Below are 16,492 nucleotides of genomic sequence, written 5' to 3'. Positions count from 1 at the left end.
GCAATTGAATCAAATTCTTTTAGTCAAAGATCTTCAACAGCACTGAAGGCGGTTACATGGCACAAGCAGCCTGCCAGGATGACAATACAATCTCTACTCTTATCTTGTCAGGTTTTATTTTTGCCTTTTTTTCTTTCTGGAACTACAGCTTGAATACACAGCAAGGCTGGATTTTCTGTGGCGTGTTCAAGCAAAAGAAGAAATCAATGAAATGAAGGAGTTAAGGGAGCACAATGAAAATATGCTACGGAATATTTTACCCAGCCATGTTGCTCGTCACTTCCTGGAGAAGGATCGGGATAATGAAGTATGTATTGGGTTTATTTCTGATACTTTTGTCGAATTAGCAGAAGAAAAGTAGATCCATTAGGAAATTGTTAGAACTTAGATCTCGATAGGATTCATTACACAAATACTGCCAAAATTTTGTATCTGATCCACATTAAAAAATGTCCATGTTTTAAAGTAAAGGGTTCTGCACTTCTAGGACCACATCTGGAGTTCTGTGTCCAGGTTCAGGCTCACCGGTAGGAGACACATGGACCTACTAGAAGAACAAGTCTAGCAGAGGGCCACCAAGATGATTAGGGGATTGGGGCACATGGCGTATGAGGAGAGGCTGAGAGAGCTGGGTTCATTCAACCTTAAGAGGAAAAGGCTGAAAGAGCATCTCATCATTGTCTTCAACTACCTAACGGGTGTTTATAGAAAAGACAGAGTCAAACTCTTTTCTGATGTGCAAGTGGAAGGGCAAGAGACAATGACACAAGTTGCAGAAAGAAAAATCTCAGTTAGATACAAGGGGAAAAAATCCCTGGGAAAGTGGTCATTGCATCGGGGATCAGAGAGGTTGTGAAATCTCCAGTCTTGGAGATATTCAACCGTCAACTGAGCAAGGTCATGAGAGACTTGACCTAATTGGCCCTGCTTTGAGTGGGAACTATATTAGATGACCTTTATAGGTCCCTTGCAACCTATGAGTCTATGAAAATCTAGTATCCCTAAAAAAGATACGTGAATTTAACAGAATGTTTGTGCCACCTTAAGATAGCCCAGTGTTGCAGAAGTATTATTACAGCCCTGCCTGTTATTATGGAAGGAATCTTTGCAACAGGCTGCAACACACGTGATCCTTTCGCATCTTCAGACCCAAGGAAACATTTTTGCCATTTCGTATTGCCCCTGAATTGCTTCTTTGGGGCGGTTAACAAAACACCCATTTCAGAAACATAGTTTGTGGCTATGTTCCTAAAGAGTTTTTGTAGTACACAAAGAAAAGCTTGATAATGGAGTCTCTGGATATTTCTAAGACACAGTTTAAAGAGAAGTTGCTGAAGCGATAAAGTCAAGTCCAGAATTTGTTCCTGAAAGCAGCACTAAGTCACTTACTCCTCATCTGAACTAAGGCAAATGTGTATTATATTATCTGTGAATAAAGGCTATTGTATGATGAAATTGGAATTTTCTCATGTAATGTTGGAATGATCCTTTATAATGAAGAGTTTACAAATATTACAAGATTCAGGAAGCCAGCACTGACCTATCTATTCATTGTGCAGCAAACAGGAATCAAGGCTACCCTTTTCTGATTGTACATTTTGGAAATAGATGTAGCCAGATGAATTAGACTGCACAGTGAGGAATCATTGTGTTCTGAAGATGTGATTTCAAATATCACCTAGGGAAAGACTCTATAGTGAGAAGCTACAAGAAAAGGCACTTTAGAAATCAGCCTCTTGAGGAATTTTACACTCTGTGGCTATTAAACTGCCATAAAAACACTGTTCTGCAGATGAGAAAATGTGTGTGAAAGCAACTAGGTTAAAATTCTTCATCGCAAATGAAGCAGACCCTGATACCAACTATGGGTGTGTTCTGGTTTATCTGCATTATGGATTTTCAGGGAATACATGTCCTCTCTTACACATTCATTCACATACACTCACATGCATAATGATCTTCAGAAACAAACAGATGCCCCATGGATCACTGCTGATGCTTCAATAATTTGCCACTGAATTAAATTCCACCACCCCTGCTTTTTGTAAGGCAATTTCCAGACTGACTATACTTGGGGATGATTTATGCATGAGCCGGCTGCCTGTAACATCTACCAGATTTCAGTACAATCAATCCTGCAGTTCATGTCTGGCCATTAAGTTAATTTCTCTGCTCTCAAAAAATGAATTCCCAAATGTGTACTGTAAGCATTTTCTCATGGATGTATTATTTCTGTCTTGATGCTTCTTACCAAAAATAGAAAAATGGAGCAGCTGAAGGCTCAGCCAGTTGTTTTCTATCTTCATGATCTGAGGAAAGAGTATGTCTGTGCGTATATAAGCTTCTCCTAGCACACACTGTCTAGTCTTCCATAAGCATCCATGAACTAATGTGTGTATTACTTTTTTCTATACTTATGAAAGGGAATAAGAGTGTCCTTAGAGTATTGCTTCCCTCACCCTGCAGATGTTCATCATCACTGAAAGAAAGTGTAAGGGCAGGGAGGGAATCAATCAGCTTTTTTCTCTATCAAAGCTTTGCAGTGTCTTTGGAAACTAGCAGAATTTTCCCACTTTTACTGTAGGACACATTGTTAAAGAGTCTAGAGAAGTAGCAGCATTAGCAGCACAACAAAGTGCAGGGCAGGGGTGCAGGATGCTTTTCTAGGGAGAAGCAGGATGAAGGAAGAAGCAGGATGAAGGAAGAAGAGGAGCCTGAGGTGTTCACATCAGGTGTATGGCATCCAGCAGTAAGTCCTTTCATCATGAGACCAAAGATCTAAAATTTCCTAAAGTACACTAAGAACATTGAGAAGCAACTACTCCAGGTCAGAATGTCATAAGGGAAGTCCCAGAATGGAAGTGAAATATCTGTCATTGGGTAAAACTAAAGAAGTTGAAGCTAGAAGAAAATTAAACAAAAGAGAATGCATATGGTTGTGCTATATTAGCCACTAGAAAAGCATAACAGGAGTTGTGGGGGGCCTCTATCCATGGCATTTTTAAAGTTGAAATTAATTTTGTTCCTAAAAATGTGTTTGGGTTCAGAAAAGAACTGACTGCATTTTCACATATATAATGAATGACAGGAACCCATCCATAAATAAATCTGTCATTCAGCACCAGAGTGAATTATATGAATAATGTAAGTGGAAGCTTATCCCAGAGCATACTTTATCCTAATAGCGTCCTGTGTTCGATCTCTCATAAGCTGCTTCCTGACCCCAGTAACTCCATTATCACACTCACTTCTGTTTCTCCCTCCTTTCAAACCCTAATAACAGGAACCTCTCCCAGAGCCAGGCAACCAAATAGCTCAATAGTCATCTTAGGAGAACTACAGTTTACCATAGAGTAAGGGCTCTTTGAAAACCTGTGAATAAACAAACTGGTAAAGAGCTGCAGTATTGTGAAGTATCAATTATCCACCAGAAAACATGGTAACTGAGAGGACTCTTTACAAAGAGGCCATATTAGACATTTTAAATGGTTCTATCTGACCCCTATTAATCAACAAATTTAGAAATATATTGTCAACTGCAAACATTTATGAGACAGATTTAAACGATAATAAATAATAAACATTAGGTTCCTTTTACCTGCCTAACAGTGTTTGATTCTCTGGTATTCGTACTTGCAAATGAAACCTTCCTTTCTTCAAGTGGCTCCCCATATAAATCAAAAAGAAAAATTCTATTACATTTTTGCTGGTGTAGCCCCCTGACTTCAGAAACAGAAAGGGCAAACCCCGCATATAATCTGTGATAAAAAAAATGTGAGAGCTGTCAGCCTCCTGCCATTAAACTTGGCTAACACTTAACACACTAATGCTAACCTCAGATATTAACGTGTTCTGCATGGAAAAAATAAGAAACCTACCTTAATTGCAGCCAATTATGTTCTCTTCCTTATATTACCACTTCAACACATTTTTCTTCATTGTTCTTTTAGGAATTATACTCTCAGTCCTATGATGCTGTTGGTGTGATGTTTGCTTCTATTCCTGGATTTGCTGACTTCTATTCCCAGACCGAGATGAATAACCAAGGAGTAGAATGTCTGCGCTTGCTGAATGAAATCATTGCAGACTTTGATGAGGTAATACCAGCTACAAAAGAAAATCTGATAGTGCTTAAACAATGAGTTCCTAAATACCAAATATGTCATCCCAAATTATCAAATTTAGTAACTATTCTGCTTCCAATAATTGTCTGATTTTCTTACTCCAGTTACAATTGTTTATTTTGCTTTTTTGCGCTTAGTCTTGCCAAGCTTTGGTCTGAATGACCTAGTGAGATAGAGACTCAAATCAATAGTTACTTGAGTATAAACATGCATAAATAAAAGCACAATCTACTCCAGTGTATCTTGAAGTAGAACATGCCTTAGTTCTGTAGAAGAAAGGAGGATGAAGTTATTTGCAACAGTTCTGGAAAGCAGCAGTCTGAATCCAAACAGACAAAGATGTTGTTTTGAAGACATTGGTTGAATGGACTCAGTGAATGCTAAAGGTAAAACAGTGTCATGTTAAATGTGAAGCACACAGCTCAGAAGCAAATGTTGGGTAGAAAATGAAAAGTGGTGACATATAAACTGAGGGGACTTGTCTGGTCAGATATATTATATAGAGGTAAATGAAGTAAAGCTGCGTGCGTTACTGAGGAATTCAGAGGTGAAAGGAAAGCTAAAAACAAAATAAAATGGAAAGGACATGGAAAGGAAAAATCATTTCTTTAGGTATCTTGTCCAGTTAATTTCAGAAAGGAAGCTGAGGAGGGGATAAGATAAAGAGGAGAAGGAAAATCAGGATGCCACTGTAGCTATTGCCAGGTGGAAGCAAGGAAAACATGGGAATTGAAGAGGGAATCAGGAGCAAGTTGCATACTTGTTGTTGTATACTCTGCCAACTAGTTAGTAAGGATGCTTAGACAGGTGGTATCATGTCCTGCAATGAGCCCAAGAGGAATTAAGAAAGAAGACAAAGGATAGACAGACAAAGAGCTTTGAAAAAACTTTAAAAGTAGGAAGGGTGAAGAAGTAAAGCCAAAATTACCTAGCAAGGGGAGTTTTAACCTATACACTGCAAGCAGTTTGCAAGAGTGTGTAGCCCTCCTGAGCTCCACAAGTGATAGAAGGATAAACTGAGCCATCTCTACTTAACAGTGAGGTTGGATCTGTGTGCCAGACTGGAACAGTCCAGATAGAAAAGGGGAGGGGAAAAGGCTAGGTGGTGATCGTATCATTGGTCTGTGATTCTGGTTTTAGAGAACTTAATGAAAGAGAAATTGGGAAAAAGACATCCTTTTCAGAATTCCAGAATTCTGCTGAGCAAAGCAAGATTAGTAATAAACTGGACAGCAGGAGAGAAGGCACATGGATAGCAGGAAATCATTGAGAAAGAGTAAAAAATCCTACCCAAGAAACCCATGTTCTTTTTAATCTCTGTTTATCCCAAGGAATTTTTTAAATCATTTCTGTATTGTGGTAGAGTATCAACTGGAGAAGTGATGAGTGTCTTGTCAGCTTAAAATTAAGATGCAGTTCAAAAAAACAGAATTTGTTCCCTCAAAAGGAGCTGGATCTGGATCTCACATCCCACATGAGCTACGTAACGATAGAGCAATTGTCTAAAACAGAGAAGGAAAAAACTCCACTTAGGTTGTGGTCTGAAAAAAGAGAATATCTCTTACCATTTTGGGTCAACTCAAAAAGCATAATCAGGGTGCAAAAGGCTGAGTTTTTAAGGGAAAACAAGAAGACATTCTTAGTCTTTGCATCTGGACCAGGATTTTGTCCATAGATTAATCATACAGAAAATGTTTTTCCAGAAAACTAAAGTATTGGCAGAATTGAGACCTCTCCAGGGTTTACAATACAGATGAATGAAGATTTAAGAAACAGTATCCTTTCTTTTTTTTTTTTTTTTTTTTTAATTTATTTGGCTGTAACTCAGTCGTACTTTAAACATCTCTTTCTTTCAGGATCTAGCCTAGAGTTTTTGGTTTGGTATGGTTTTTTTCTTTGGAGAGCAAGTATCTCCAAGGGCTTCAGAGGAAGGTACTGGAGGACAAGATGAAAGTGGAAGGCATGTGACTGAGAAAAAGAGATTAGGAAATAAAAGTTATTCTTTTTTTTTTTTTCCCCCATTCCATCCTGAAGCAGCAAGTACTTAAGACCTCTCACAAGTTTTGAGGAATTTATTTTCAATTTGCTCCTCTGGTGGCAGTTATGTTATCTTCATTTCATAAGTGAAAAACAAAGGCACAAAGGGGTAATTGACTTTCCTGAACTGTTTTGAAAACAAAGATACCTGTTCCCATGCCAGAAGCTAGAACCTAAATATGAACCCAGATCAGGGTCTTAACTGCACCTTCATCCTTCCTCATCCTGGGCATGTGCATGTTAAATGTTCATAGAGTGGTAGCTCATAAAACTAGACCAGGGTTAAGGTTACCAAACTCTGAGAGATAATAAAATTGAGACTTTATCCATATAATTGGTCAGATACTAAAATTATTAGTGGGAAATAGAAGAATTCACAGGGGATTCATCCTTGCACATTTTAGTAGAAAAAAACTACTCTCCCATGAGAAGAGCTCTGTAACGTGCTAAGCTCCTGCACTGCTTTCCCTGTAGGTATAAATACCTGTTTCTTATCTCTGAGATCTTGCACAGCTGTCAGCACGCTTCTAGATTAAGAGTTTTGGTTTTCTTTCCAGATCTGATTAAAATGATTATGGCTCAAACTTAATGCATAGCCTATGGCCATGAATTATTTTAAAATATTTTGTCATGCACGTTCATATAATCTTCACAACAAAATTCCATTGCCACTGTGGCAATTACTGAAGACAAGGTTTTCATCAAAAGCCCTAACACAATACTACATTCAGGCCCCTAACACCTGCTCTGTAATTAATAAGGACCTAATTAGGGACTGTATTATGTCCCAGACATGTTTAGTTGAATAATAAGTATGTTCTTGGTATGGGTAGTAAATGAAATTACGTAATCCCCTTCTGACTGCTAAACTATTTCCAGCATGGTCATGCCATTAGTTTATTTTGTCTAAGCAATCTGAAGGGTGATATGCCAGACAGAACAAGTGAGTAATCCTACCCATGGAAAAGGAACCAGAAGTCATTTCAGGTATGATGTTTCAGGGCCAGTAATGTTTCCATGTAACTATTGACTGACAATACACGGTGTCACAATTCCTTGTTTTTCATGATGTGTCTTGCCAAGATTGCCTGCTGTCTCAATACAGCTCTGGGAGCAAAACGCAGATGTGCAGCCTGAGAGCAGAGCAGATCTGTTAGCCATCAGAAAACTTTGCTTTTTAGCATCATGTGAACACCTCTGGAGAGATACCCAAATGTAGAAGTCTTAGCACTCATGCTGTTCTAGAGCAAACCATTGGAGGTTTTTCAGGGAAGCATGTTTTAGATGACACTAAACATCTAGGTTTAGACAATTGACTGGATTTCCTAATCTCAGATCAGATTCGACTCTGTGAGTCCCCTCCCTTCCTTACATAGATAACAGTAGTAGGGATGCTCTGTCCATAGGGCCAGGAAGATATTTCTGAATGAAAGCAGTGGTAGAAATACAAATTGACCTGGTTCAGAAAATGTGATAGGTACATGAGAAGGAGATCTGGATTATTTCTTTCTCCTTTTTAGAGGAGTTTCCTTGATACTACAAAACATAAGGTTTACATTCCAGATCCGTTATTTTGTTTTCCAGGTAATGGATCTATGTTAGGGAGACAAAGCCAGTCAAACAAAAAATAGTGAACGGTGGAACAGAACTGCATGGGGTAGGAGCCCACAGAGGGGTCAGGCTGTGACAGGGTCTTTCTTAGGAAACCAGGGGAACCTGGTCCAAAAGTCAGTCTTGGGGAGTAAGTGATTGACTCAAAGCACAGGCTTTACTCCGGTTTTTTTTCCCTGATGGCTCACAAATCTGTTGGTTTCCAAATTATCCAGGCTTCCTGTCAACTGAGACAGAATGGGAGGTGTTGATTTCTGGATCAAAAAAGGAGATTTTTTTTTTAATTTGACATATACCATCATTATAGAATACAGTTATATATAATTCCCGATTTTGTACCCAAGCACAGGAGTGCTGACAGGAACAGTTCATACATAAAAAAAAAAACCCCATGAACATTGCAAATCTACCTTTATAATTACCCATTTTTTTATATGACTGTAGTCTACAGACACTTACAGGGCTAAACTCCCATTCTTAGGGATATTGCACCAAAAAAAATAGTATTGGAACATTTCTTCTGAAGATTATGAGTCTTGAAGGAATTTTTTTTTAATGTAATATTCTTTCTAGCCTTTTTAATCTATCATTTGTGTATCTTAGTGATGTTACAGTTGGGATTTGTGCTTTAATAAGAGCTTTCTAGTTCATGGGCAGTTTTTCCCCCTCATTTTCTTTATCCTGCAGTGATTTACACAGTGTTTATGACAACAGATTTTAATATATTATGTTGCCACAAATAGAGGTTTCACCAGAGCACAGGATCCTGCTTTCAGACTTTGATGATTACTTGTAGCTGTGTGCCATGTCCCGAAACATTCTTTTTTGTACTACTTTGTGTATGTTTCATTGCATGTGTATATCCCAGGGCCTGACCTCCATATAACCTTGGCTGTACATGAATTGCAGCATCGAGCCATTAGTTGCTTTTCAGAAACCAACCACATTCCAGTGTTTGAAAATGTTCCCTGGACTATCTTGGTAAATTAGCAAGCCTATTTAAAATGTCATAACAAATAGCAGCTGATTTAGGACTGAGTTGGAATATCTTTCCCCAGTATCAAAAACCCATCATCCTGTCATACTGTGAAGAAAGTAATTGGTAAATAAACCAGTATTTGAAGAAGGAAAGAAGCTACCTAACAGACAGGATAAAGCAGGAAAAAAAATAGAGATTCGGAAACAATAATGAATGACAACAAAAAAGATAATCTGAGATTATTTCTTCTAAATTGCCTCACAAACAATAGGCCCTTTCTTCCTTAAAAAGAGTGTTTTTAGGTATTTATCATACATTTTAAATTACAGTGCTGTTTGTTGTTGCTTCCAGCAACCATCTGGAAAATAAAATATAGGCTGTTTTTAACCAAGACCATTTTCTCCCCTTGCCCACACACCTGGTGCTCTCAGACTACTCACAAAAGCAGAGCTACAAGAAATGATCTTTAAGAGAGCAGTTGGAAGAGCTGCCCTTGTAGGAGGGATATGTAGATAATGGGCTTTTCTGGCAGTTTCAAGAAAAATGAGAAGCAGGTCAAGTTTTTGGACTTTCCTGGCTTGGAAGGGAGCCATTAACCATATGGCTTTGTATTCCCTGCGTGCAATGCTGTGCAGCCTCCCATTAGAGACAGATGGTGCGATATCTGTACACGAACAGCAAAGCTTCCAAGACCCCGGCGCTCCGGCTGACGTACACTGTGGTTAGTTCAATGGCAGGGGATATTTCATGTTATGCCTTTGGTATGTTTCTCCTTTTGAATGAAATAATCCCTTTAGTTTTTAATTGACAGGAAATTCAAACCCACAAGATGGAACAAGAATGCATGACAGTGTATAAAAAAAGGGGAAATGCTTCATTAAATTTTTGTCCGACCACAGCAAGAATTTTTTTTCATTTAAATTCCAACTAAGTTGAGCCTTTAGAACTGAAAGTTTGAAATTCCTTTTCTCTGTGAACTGTTTTTTTTATTTCCAGGACTGCCTAACCAGATTGATACGTAAATTTATTAGATACCATACTGCTTATCGTGAAGTTTCCCAGGGTATTTTGGTATTAACATCAGCAATACACATTTTTAAAGCCTGTGATGAGGTGATACGTGCCCATATCCCAGATAAAGCTCTATCGCCATTGATAGAGTTCACAACCTGAACTCAGCTTAGGTCTCTCAAGGAAGGCTCTGGCTTCTATTTCATGGAAAGTCCTAAGTTAAATTGTGAATATGGACTTGGAATAAGGACCAAACTGCCACTCCCACTCCACTCAGTGCTTTAGTCACTAGACTAAATTTATTCTTCCTCTTGCAGAGTCTCAATCTGACAAGTTCTTTATGCCTACTTATCACCTATAGCTATCCCAAAAACATACAGGTGTTTACTGCTTCCCATTGGTTCCCTGTATTTTTTATAGAAGGGGAAGATACATAACAGAAGTGCAGACTGAATAACCCAATGGACATACCAGTGTTAGGTCTGACAGTAAGTAAAGGGAAGCATGGGATACAGGAGGACTTGATCTCTCATAGAAGTTCTTCGGAGGCATCTACCTCCATCCATTGACTGTATAAGATGGTTAAAATGGTTATTTTAAAGGGACTGAATTCCCTTTAATATTGGTCTCATCACCTGAATTGTTGCTGTAGCAGCACTTAACTTGCAAACTGAGTTCCTCCAAAACAGGTTTAAGAACACTTTTAAGTGATCCAGTCTTCTTCTTATATTCACACAGACATACACAGAGAGTTTGTCTTCACTAATTTTGCGTGATTATACCTCAGGAAACGCAGGACTCATCTGCATTTAAGTAAGGCTGGAATATGCATGTCTTATATTATCCCTTATGTGATTTACCAAACAGCTTTACAGAGCACAGCAGGATTTAGCTTGAATGCACTTTGCAAGTAGATGATGTTGCAGAGTCCCAGCTCAGTGTGCCCCAGAACCCAGAACGAGATGTGCACTGTGACCAACTGGAAGATATCATGAATGTAATAATTAGTTTTGATATCTGTAGATGCATTTTGTATTAAGAATTACAGAAGTAACTGTGGGTTTTTACATCTGTATTAGTTACTAGGTGAAGAGAGATTTCAAGATATTGAAAAAATTAAAACGATTGGCAGCACATACATGGCCGTGTCAGGATTATCACCTGAAAAACAGGTAAGAGAATAGCTTTCTTTAAGAAGCAAAGCTTTTGGTGTGCCCAACTATTCATGTTAGAGAATATTATTGCTACCTTTATGATGTTCATACTAAAAGAAAATAGACATTTGGGTCTTCTGGCAGACAACAGTTGCACTTCTTGATGAATTGAAATGCCATCCTGTGCTCGGAACAAGAAACATATGAATTCTTTCTTCAAATTTAGGTTTGTAGGAGAGAAAAAAAAAAAAAAATCTCTTTTCAGTCACACTGATGTGAATCTAGAGCAGGTCTATCTACATCTTTGGATATACTCTAAAGTGGATATACTCTGCACTGGAACTCAGACTGGAATCTGCCTGACAGCTTCCAATGATCTGTGAAGAGAGAGGATCTATTAACTGACAGCATACTTATGCAAGTATAAGGTTGCATTTATATATTTTTGTGATGATGTAGCTGTACATCTACAGACAGTATGATAAACCATACATCAAAAAGGAAGCAGACCCATCAGTTCAATTGAAGAACGTCACAAAGCCAGAAGGCTGCACGCTGCCCTTACTTGCAGAGCTGCAAACCAAGCTGAGGGAAAATTCAACCACAGAGGACACATGCACAGTCACAGCCATAAACCTCAGATAAGTCAGATGAGAGAAATCCATTCATAATTACACCCAAGAACATGCCTGGAAGCAGGGTCTCCAAAGAAATAAGACAAGGCTCTAAGATACATCCAGCGAGAAATCGGCTGTTGCTGAAATCTGTCTTGCTTGGCAACCGGTACCGCTCCCCAAGGAAGAGCACCACAAAAAAGGGTGTGCTGCCCCAGATCAACCACAGAGTGGGAACCAGATCAGCCCACACTGATTGCAGCTGCCAGCAAAGAAGAAGCCAGATTAGTGTGAACTTTATAAACTAGAAAATTTCCATTGTTTGTTTAGAATACATTATAAAACATGTGGAGTGTAACTAGCTAAGCATCTCCCACCTACAGAGTAACATGCTGACAGCTAGAAATCCACAAAACTAGACATGCATGAGATTTTTGTTTGTTCCAATTCAAAATGCTTTTGTGCAGAGATGAGCAAAGAAGGACTGAACATCAGGGAGGTAGCTGGTTATAGCTACACAGCTCCTAACCATTTCTTTTGACTCTCGATGTGGGTAAAAATTCAAAGGGAGAAAATCTTGACTGCATTTCCAAGACTGATTAACTCATCCTTTTTCTTGAACTGTAATAGCCCAATGGAATTTTTATGTATGTTTTAAATATACTTATCTTCATACATACATGTCTATCATCTTGTCAGCACCTAAGAAGTGAGGGCTGCTGAGGGAGGCTGGCATGCTGTGAACTGAATGAGGCTGAGGACAAGGACCAAGCACGGTGTGAGTGGAACAGAGTGATGCCAGGGAGATGCTTATATTCAGTATTAAACACTGAGGATGAGGAAAATTGCAAAGGGCTGGGCTGTATGACCTACAGGTGGCTTGCAATGCTTCGTTCCTATGAACTGGAAATTTGTTTGCTGAAAGAATTGCCTGGTTTCAGAATAGAGGAGATGACATCGTACCACTATCAGGCCAAAACCACGACTGTTCCTTACTCTATTGCCTACTCAGAGAAACAATTAAGGAGTTCCCTGTCCTCCCTTGAGAGTCCCTGCACCATCATCTGCTCTGTTGGTGTTCTGGGAAGACTAAAACCCAGTCCTGGTCCCCATCTGTATATCGACTGCCCTGTAGAAATGGAAATGGAGGGGAAGGAGCAGGGAGTGACTTGACTGCTCTAAACAGAGGTGACTAATGAGCTATAGAATAGCCTTTTCTCTCCCAATTAACTGGTCCCAGGCTGCCTGGCTTGCCCTGTTATTCCTGTCACTATGTCATCCCTGAGAACACTGGAATTAGTGCTTTTCCTGGGTGACAGTTTCAGCAAAGGACAATTCCATCTTTCACTTTTTTTGCTCTACATCGCACTTACATGTGTCATCCCTGGTTCTCACTAGTTTTTGTCCCTTGAACCTGAGCTTTCTCAATCCTCTCTATACTTTCTTTCTCAGCCTTAGATAGATTTCACATGCCTTATTAATTGCCATGATTGGCCATCAGATTATTGACAGGAAATTACTTTCTTCGGTACTTCATGCTAAGCTGCTCTGTATCGAGGTATACAAGTGTTATAATATAAGTGGGAAGCATTACCATTAATAATGCCCTACCTCTCTTGGATCTAGTACGTTGAAACTGTTCTTACAAATTCCAAATTCAGACACTTGGCACTTGGTAGAGATGGGTGGGAGCTGGACAGATGCAAAACTTTTCTAACATATTTATTTACAACTTACTCCTCAGCAATGTGAAGACAAATGGGGGCATTTGTGTGCTCTGGCTGACTTCTCCATAGCTCTGAACGAAAGCATACAGGAGATCAACAAGCATTCATTTAACAACTTTGAACTCCGTATTGGTAAGCACAGTTCAAACATGAGAATTAAAATGGAGTTTTGTCTGCAAAACTCGCTAAGTGCACCCCAGGAGCATTGCAAGGACACATACAATTTAAGAGACACTGAATACTGTATCCTCTGTTTTCAAATTTACTTCATCCCAGGCAAAGTTAGAAATAAGAAATACTCCATTTGCAGAATATAGGCCCTGATTTGGGGACTGCAGTAGTTCTAAGTTTTAGTGAATTGTTAATGGGTAGCATAATTAAGCTACTGTCTTTAACAAGTCTGGCCAAGAGCCCACAAAAAAGTAAACTGGGCAGCCCAGATCTAACCCCAAGCTTGATAGTGGCTTGCACAGTCTCTAATTAATCTCCCTGTCTCAGATTCTTTTTCAGTAAAGGTGCAATAGTAGCTTATCCTAAACCCGGTGTGTAGTACTTTGGTTTTGCACAAAAATTGAAATCCAGTTCTGACCTGACCGGTGGCAGCAGCTCTGAATTGTTGTGATGGGGAACCTATTATCCTGGATGGGATATCCTGGATGGGTAATAGGATGGAACATTAAAAGGTGGCCTGAATATATGGCATGTAGCAGCAGTAAACCTGATGGCTTCTCATGCTGATTGGCTCACTGGCCAAAACCAAAAACCAACTGGAAGAAACATGACCTTTACAGATGACCCTGCCATAAAAAAGCTGAAGTATATTCATCACTCACAGCATGGAGGGTCACAGCATGACTATCTGTGGTCTGCACTTCCAAAGAGTTTTGAACAGAGAACTCTAAGTTCCCAAGATTTCTCAGGGAACATGCATTTACTCTTAGTAAGTGTGCATCCTTTATAAAGATTTCATAAAGCATGAATGCAACAGTCTCCAGAAATAATTTCTATCACCAATTTAAAAAAATATTCTTTAAAAAAATAATATAAAAAACTAAGATCCTTTTGCCAAAGATATGCCTTTCACCATCACTAAACGTATTCTTAAATCATTTCTGTAGGAAAAAATAATCTCTTCTATATTATTGCTTGTCTTGAATTCATGCATCAATCTTACAAGATACAGTCTTTCAATGCATTTGTAGAATAATATTTTCACTTCATGGAACATAAGAATGTAATTTCTTGACTGTATAGCCTTCAACAAGTGTAGACCCAGAAAGATCCTTCCAGAGAGATCTTTCCTACTACATAACAATCAGTTTGCAGGAGCTTTGGCAATAGCATGCAGAATACAGATGATATGTAAGTACTGTGGTTCCACTGAGATGGACATCCTGTAAAATAACTCTGTGGATATAATTTTTCATGTTTTCCAGCTTTTCTGGCTTTTTTTTTTCTCTCACTTCCTTTGTATATACACCTCTTCCTTAAGCTTAGAGATAAGCATATCTGAACGAGGCTTCATATGGTTCTTAAGTGCAAATATGTTTTTCAGCCATTCTTGTCTAACTGGCTGTCTTTTCTAAATTTTATTATTTTTTTTTTTAATAGGGATTAGCCATGGCTCTGTTGTAGCAGGAGTCATCGGTGCTAAGAAACCCCAATATGATATCTGGGGCAAAACAGTTAATTTAGCAAGTCGAATGGACAGCACAGGTGTTAGTGACAGAATACAAGTGCCTGAAGAAACGTATCTGATCCTGAAGGACCGGGGATTTGCCTTCGACTACCGAGGAGAGATTTATGTCAAAGGTATCAGTGAACAGGAAGGAAAAATCAAAACATATTTTCTTCTAGGAAGAGTTCAACCAAATCCTTTAATCTTACAACCAAGAAAACTGACTGGACAGTATTCATTAGCAGCTGTTGTATTAGGACTTGTACAGTCTCTTAACAGGCAAAAACAGAAGCAAATCCTTAATGAGAACAATAACTCTGGAATCATAAAAGGACATTATAACCGGAGGACTTTGCTCACTCCAGGTGGATCTGAGGCAGCAGCCCAGGCAGAGGGGGCTGACAAAACTGAATTGCCATAATCAGCATTTTGTTTGTGTTCTTTTTTTTTTATTATTATTTCTTTTATATATAAAAATAAATATACAAATAAAAAGGGTTTAATTTTTTTTAGAAGAAGTGTGATTATTTTCTGGTGTGCTATTTCGATGAGATTCAAATTCCTACATATTAACAAATGGTGTCAGCATCTCTCCCTTCAGCTGTGATTAACTTCTGAATCTCCAGACACAGTAGCTGTAGGCCACCGCTCTGCTGTGCCAGCTACCTGCAAAAAGGGACAAAAATAAACCTCTGACTGGAGGGATTTAGAACATAAATTGTGTAGGGAGTTAATGACGGGGAAAGGAGGGAATACTGTCCACACTTTACAGGTGAAAGCAAAGGCATAAGGAGATAGAGTAGGTTCTTCTCACCTTTAGTTGCCTTCACAAGTGCAGTTATAAGCATGTAAACTAGTTACCTGGTTTCCATAACAGCCAGGGAAAAGCTAGTCAATACAGCCAAAGGATTTTAAGGTGTACTATCTGCCTGGGTGTGAGAATCTGGGAGACAGAGGAGGTGGGTCTTGCCGTAAACCCACTGATTCCATTGAGTCCACTAGCTGTGGGCTCTTAAAATAGCCTCGGGTGGCCTCCTTACAAGTGGGTGACTCCACTGTAGACAGATAAATTGCATGTGGTTGTCCACCTGACTTCTTGCACCCAAGCCAGGAGGTCAAGGCTCTCCTGTAGACACTGGGTCATATCTCAGTCCTGTTTGGAGGGCTCAAATGCACTATGGTATCTTGACAGGCACAAGACACCTATGAATGATGGCAGAATTACACCTTGAGTGACATGTCTGGAGTCTACAGCTGAGTCTATTGTCCAGTCAAGGAACTAACCAAATTCTCTGGAGTCAAGTCCCAGAGGTTAGCTCTTAACCCCATCGCCAGCCTGAGTTCTCACCAAAACAAGGGTTGTCTGAGGCTGTAAAATGAGCATGTGCTGAAGTACAGTAGGAGGTAAAGCTCACTGCTAAATTCCTGCTCAGTTGCCTTAAGAGGAAGAGAGGCCAAGACTGAGGATACCCCAAATTATTTGTCTGCCAGCACAGAGACAGTCCTGCTGGCATGTTACAACGACACACCTACGTGTTACAAGCCCTGCATCAAAAG

The 16,492-nt window shown here is 39.2% G+C and overlaps 1 protein-coding gene across 2 annotated transcripts in view; it reads left to right on the top strand.

Moving 5' to 3' along the window:
* ADCY8 (adenylate cyclase 8) overlaps positions 1-15,425 on the top strand; it is a 131,785-nt gene extending 116,360 nt beyond the window's left edge. For both annotated transcript variants that reach the window (XM_049827678.1, XM_049827670.1), the window contains 5 exons: positions 149-307; positions 3,951-4,097; positions 10,842-10,934; positions 13,275-13,389; positions 14,869-15,425. In XM_049827678.1, coding sequence (XP_049683635.1) covers positions 149-307; positions 3,951-4,097; positions 10,842-10,934; positions 13,275-13,389; positions 14,869-15,356 — 1,002 coding nt within the window. In that variant the 3' untranslated portion in view covers positions 15,357-15,425. The remainder of the gene's footprint in view (positions 1-148; positions 308-3,950; positions 4,098-10,841; positions 10,935-13,274; positions 13,390-14,868) is intronic.
* The last annotated feature ends 1,067 nt before the right edge of the window (positions 15,426-16,492 follow it).

The sequence above is a fragment of the Accipiter gentilis genome, chromosome 2 (genome assembly GCF_929443795.1).
Source record: "Accipiter gentilis chromosome 2, bAccGen1.1, whole genome shotgun sequence".
In the NCBI taxonomy this organism is placed as follows: Eukaryota; Metazoa; Chordata; class Aves; order Accipitriformes; family Accipitridae; genus Astur; species Astur gentilis.
The sequence above is the reverse complement of the archived record's forward strand: the minus strand, read 5'-3'. Positions and strand labels throughout refer to the sequence as shown.